Below are 5,706 nucleotides of genomic sequence, written 5' to 3'. Positions count from 1 at the left end.
GGCACAGGACAGAGCAGAGTTTAGGGCTGTTGTACATAGGGTCGCTATGAGTTGCAGGCGACTCGACGGCACATAACAACAACATATATGTATGCTATTGTTTTTTATATGCACCACTGAATCAGAATTATCTCATAACTGTCCCTGCAGCGGGTTTACAGAGGTTTTAAATTTCATAGGTGGAGACTGCCCTTCTTTCTCCTGCTGAGTGATTGGTAGATTCAAACCTTCTGCCTTTGTGTTGATTCCACACTCCTAACTCCCAGTCCGCCAGAGCTCCCTGAAATATATGCTTCTGTTGTTAGGTGCTGTTGAGGTGACTATGACGTACTGTGACCCTATAAACAACAGACCTGAACTCTTCCTTACCCTGTACCAGCCATAAAATTTCTGATAAACTCGAGCCATTGTTAACAGCCACTGTGTTATTCCATCTTGAGTCTTCGTCTCTTACTCTGATCTTCCACCTTTCAAAGCATGATGCTCTTTCCCAAAGAAGAGTCGCTGCTATACAACATGCTTAAAATATGTGAGGTGAAGTTTCACCATCCTTGCCTCCAAGGAGCACCCTAGTTGTACTTTGCCCAAGAAATTGCTTGTTTATTATATATTGGTTCAACCCCATTTATTTTTATTCATTAGTTTTAAGAGAAGACCTATGAACCTTTTTGTTTGAAAGGTTCTATATATCTATACCCTTCACTATGCTGTAAGGTGGAACTACCCCTAAGTTTCTCTAAATGAGTAAAATCTATTGAGGTTCTCAATTACAAAAATGTACCTTAATTCATCCTTTTTAACCTAGAAATATACCCAACTCAGTCATCCCTCAATAATAGTGGCACTAATTCTTTCAGAATAATGAATAAAAATAAAATGAGCTTTTAAAAAACATCTCAATTTTTAAAAATGTCTCTGGAAGACAGAATCATTCCCATATAATCTTACACAGTAACCCAAACATACTCAACTCTTTAAATCAATAAAAAAATTTTAGGTTACAGTAAGTAAAACTAATCAAGTGTACGGCTGTACAGTCAATTAATGTAATTGTTGCCAATAAGTTGTACATCTGCAAAAAGCTGAACTGACAAAAGTTTTGTGATTAATATATTTATAATAAGGGGAGGTAAACAAAACCCAAATACAAAATTCCAAAGTTGCTGTTTTTTGTTGTAGTTGTTAGGTGCCATCAAGTCACTGATGATTCATAATGACCTATGAAAAATAGCTGGGGGAACTTTGCCCTATCCTGAGCTAACCTCACCACCTTTAACACACCTGACCCCACTGCCAGTCACTGTGCCAATCAGGGTTTTCCTGCCACAGTCACTGTGCCAACCAGGGTTTTGCTCTCCTGTGCTGACCCTCTACCCTTCCACGAATGATTTCCTTCTCCAAGGCTGGGTCCCTCCTGGCAACATGCCCAAAGTATGTGAAACAGCCCTGTCTGTTCTCTTGACAGTTGTTTATTTGAGTTGCTGTTTTGGGTATTTATATACAAATGTATTTGAGCTCCTGTTTAGGATTACATACAACAAATCATGCAATTTGATTACTCAGTTTGGTTTCATGAGGTATCTGAGTAAATTAATATAGTAACAAGCTAGGGAGTTCTGGTAAATGTGCTGAAGAGTAAAGAATTAGTACTGTACATACAGTCTTCATTAAAATTTTTTTATACTTTTATATATTCTAAAAGATGTATTTAGCTATTAACTTTCTAGTAGGAACTAAGATATGAACTAACTATATCTGAATAAAAAATACAATATGTACCATTGATGAGCTCAAATAAAAATTAAAAATAAATGCATGCAAGCAAAGGTTACCATGTTAATTGTAAATACACATACTTTTTCTAAAAGTGAATGTTTAAATTTATACTGGAAGTAAAATAAAGAGAGCATTTAAAGCCAAAAGACTGCTATTTTGAATGAAAGACACTTCCCAAGCAGTAAAGGAGAAATGACATTTTCAGAAGACAAGGAAAAGGGCTGAAGTAAGTTTGGAATAATGAACAGAAATAAGAACAGAAAAAGAAAACAGTAAAACATGGATTAATATCTTAAAATTATTATTAATGGAATTAGTCTGGCTTTGTAGTTCAATTTGCCAGTAATCAGTCTTGAATTTTTAATTCCATAGAGGTATAAAACTTGTTGTTGTAGTTGTTGTTGTGTATCGTCAAGTTGTAACCGACCCAAAGCTGACCCTCTGGTGGGTTTTCAGAGGCATTTAATTGCACAAGGAGGAGCAGCTGGTGGCCTTGACTCGTGTGCTTTGGGATTGCAGTGCAGCTTCTTGACACTAGGCCTCCTAGAATACTTTATAATAAAATCTAAAATAGTTACTCTCCTATTTATGGACCATAGTTTTTCAACCTGTATAATATTTGAGTGTTGTTGTTGTGTATCACTGAGTGGGAACCAATGAAAGGAGATTTCCCATTTATTTCCTGCAGAGTGGCTTGTGGATATATCTTAGGTTCTCTAGTTTTATCACTTTTAAATTTTATTTTTTAAATAAGTTTAAGATAACTTACCTTCTGCAAATGTAACTGTCACAGTCTCTCTGAGAATATTTCCATTATCAGTAGTCCACTGGAGCTGACAAAGGAGCAATTATTTCAGTAAATAATGCATTTATATTGGAAAAAAATTTAAAACATAAATACAACTAACATACTTTATATAGTAATAACTCCTTTATTCTGCAATTACTGACTTTACTTTTTCACATTTTCACAAAGTGCAAGTATACTACAAATATATACCTGGTTTCCAAGCTTCGAAAGGAAGAATTTGGAAATCAAGTTCACACGGCAAGGTACACTGCTGATCAAAAATGTTTTAAACAGTTCTGAATTTGGAGAATGAATACTCATGAGCTTTGGAAAAAGAATAGTAAGTAGCTCTAGCTTTAAAAATGAAAGTTGAATCTATTCAGTGATTAAGTTTGGATAGTAAAAGTTTGGAGAATGAAATATATTGTTACTGTGATTTTAATGCCATAACCAGTGCAAGTATTATAATCTGAAGATTCTAGGTAAGAAAAGCTATCCTGAGTAGGTAAAATTTAAAATGACTAACATTCAAGGGAAAAGTACAGCATCAAAGTGAGAGGTAAAATTGATAATCATGGGTGGTTTATGGAAGCATCACTTTATGTGGTCAAGTCTGAAGTGTTCTACTTTAACTTGTCCATGATTTACAGAAAGGAGCTAGAGGTAAGGAAGAATATACATAGTACATATTCAATAAATGTCTGTTAAATGAATAAGCAACATTTTTACAGAGATAAAATGTTTCTAAAGAATGATGATGATGATGATGATGATGATGATTATTTGCAGAGTTAGAAATTCAATAGTTTTTTCCTTCTTGTCAGAATAATAAAAAACCTAAGTAAATTCATCATCAGAGAACCACTATCCCTTATGTTTTAAGAAAAAGACACCAACATTTTTTTTCTTATATCACTGTTTTTACAGATGGCCTCATAGTAATCATGCCTACTAGGCCAAACATTAATAGAAATGAAGAAAGACTTTGTAACAAAACAAAGAAATACAGTTGTAATCATACCGTTGCTGGAATAATCTCTGAGTTATATACCATATCTCCATTTTTCAAGGATTTCTGTACCTCATGGATATGATTTTTTAAATCATTTACAGTTGGAAAAAAAGATAAGTTATGTCTTTCAGGTACCTCATCAGGTCTGAACAGTTCCCTTTCCACAAATTTTCTGTGGAAAATATAAAATATAAACATAAACCATATAGCAATATACTTTAAACCAAAAGAGAGGAAGGCTCTCTTTTAGCATAAATGTCTATAAAATATGTTTTATAATTCTGTAAGGAATTTCTACTCCTCTAGTTTTAATTTTTCATATATTACATCATAGCAGTCATGCAAAATAAAAATGTAGTATTTCCATTCATTCATTAAATATCTGTATATTTTTGTGAGAAGAGTAAATGCCAAATTTTGGTCCTGTCCAAATAATGTCCCAATAAATATACAATGTTTGAAAACGCTGTTAAACAGAGAAGTCATGTACTTTTTATACTTCCTTTTTTTAACTTCTCATTGTGATTCGTGTGAAAGTTTACAGAGTAAATTGGTTTTCCATTTAATCGTGTACTTTCTTGGTTTTATTCAGTCACTCATATACACTGCGTTTTGTAATAATAATTACAACTTCATAATGCCATTATTTAAAAAGTCCTAATGAAACCTCACTGTACTCTTCCCTTTTCCCCTTCACCTTATCTACTCCTTAATCTCTGCTCCCTCTCCTTCCCATCCTGTAAGGCCTGTCAAGCCTCCACAATTATTTCTATCGGTAGGTAAACTGTCCCTTATATTCTTCCCTTCCTTCTCTTCTTCTCTCACCCAAGCCCCTATTTGATCAGTTATGAATGTCTTGTTCCAGATTTTTAATTGCAAAGCACACCTGTCTGATTGTCCATTCATCTTCTCGTCCCCTATTCCATTACAGTGTTCACCATCTATCCATTCTGCTTCTGTTCTCCTTACGCCCTCCTCCCCATAACTATCCTATTTTTATAATAGTGATTTTATACAATATTTATCCTTTTGTGACTGAATTATTTCACTCAGCACAATGTCCTCTAGATTCATCTGTATTTTGTAATTCACACATATTATAAGTTGTTATATTCTGGAGACTAAGGTGCACCTCATATAGGCTATGGTCTTTGCAATCACTTGCTATGGGTCTGAGAGTTGGACAATGTCTAGGGAGGTAGGAAGGGGAATTGAACCTTGAGTAAATCTAGAAGTTCTTATTTTGTTATTCAAACCATAATAAGAACAAGGGTCAGTTAAATACCAAAATCATGAAGAAGAACACAGGATGTAGAGTTAGAACTAGATTTTGGATGTGCCTCTCTCTGTGCCTTAAGCCAGTTATTTAACCCTGCTGAGCCTCCATTTTCTTATCTGTAAAGCAGGAATAAAGGTGTCATTAAGAGTGAATAGAATTGTGCATGTAATGCACATAGCACTATACCTGGCAACCAAAGTAATCATTATAATGTAGGCTGAGTATCAATATATTCAGGCCACAGTACTGTCCAAAATCTTCTGCCATAACATGATTTGGTTGAATTTCAAATAGCTTGAAATAAATATAAACCTACTCTTGACCTAGGTTTAAAAAAATCATTGGTTCTACAAAGTATTTTATACTATGAAGGTATTTGTATATAAGTCAATTCACATGTCATTTAGATGTAGTCTTATGTGTGAAAAACAGAGCGTATCAAATGAGTAATAAGATCATAATAAGCTATATTGCATTATGGTTTGCATTTGCTAAAAAATAGGATTATTTTAATAAGTTAATAAACCATATTCCTTCTCTAAGGAGCCCTGATGGCCTAGGGTATTACAGGTTGTACTACTAAGCAAAAGAAATCTATAAAGTGCTCTGAATGAGAAAGATGGGCAATGACAATTTCCTCCCATGAAGATTTACATCCTTGGAAATCCAATTATGGGCTGACATGAGTCAGGATTGACTCCACAACATGAGCTTAGTTCCATGTTTTCTTTTGTTTTTAAATTATTTATCATCAAAACAACTATGAGATATCATACCCCCCCAGTAAGAATAGCAAAACTTAACAGAACAGCAAGCAACAAATGCTGGTGAGGTTGTGGAGAAACTGGA

General features: G+C 34.2%; 1 protein-coding gene across 1 annotated transcript in view; it reads right to left on the bottom strand.

Annotated features, from left to right (window-relative positions):
- CARF (calcium responsive transcription factor) overlaps positions 1 to 5,706 on the bottom strand; it is an 88,160-nt gene that overhangs the window by 25,089 nt on the left and 57,365 nt on the right. The window contains 3 exon segments of the mRNA XM_006889151.1: positions 2,546 to 2,609; positions 3,588 to 3,750; positions 4,465 to 4,568. Of these exon segments, the coding sequence (XP_006889213.1) occupies positions 2,546 to 2,609; positions 3,588 to 3,750; positions 4,465 to 4,568 (331 nt within the window).

Source organism: Elephantulus edwardii, unplaced genomic scaffold (assembly GCF_000299155.1).
Source record: "Elephantulus edwardii isolate Elephantulus edwardi_28Jun2011 unplaced genomic scaffold, EleEdw1.0 scaffold00075, whole genome shotgun sequence".
Lineage (NCBI taxonomy): Eukaryota > Metazoa > Chordata > Mammalia > Macroscelidea > Macroscelididae > Elephantulus > Elephantulus edwardii.
The sequence above is the reverse complement of the archived record's forward strand: the minus strand, read 5'-3'. Positions and strand labels throughout refer to the sequence as shown.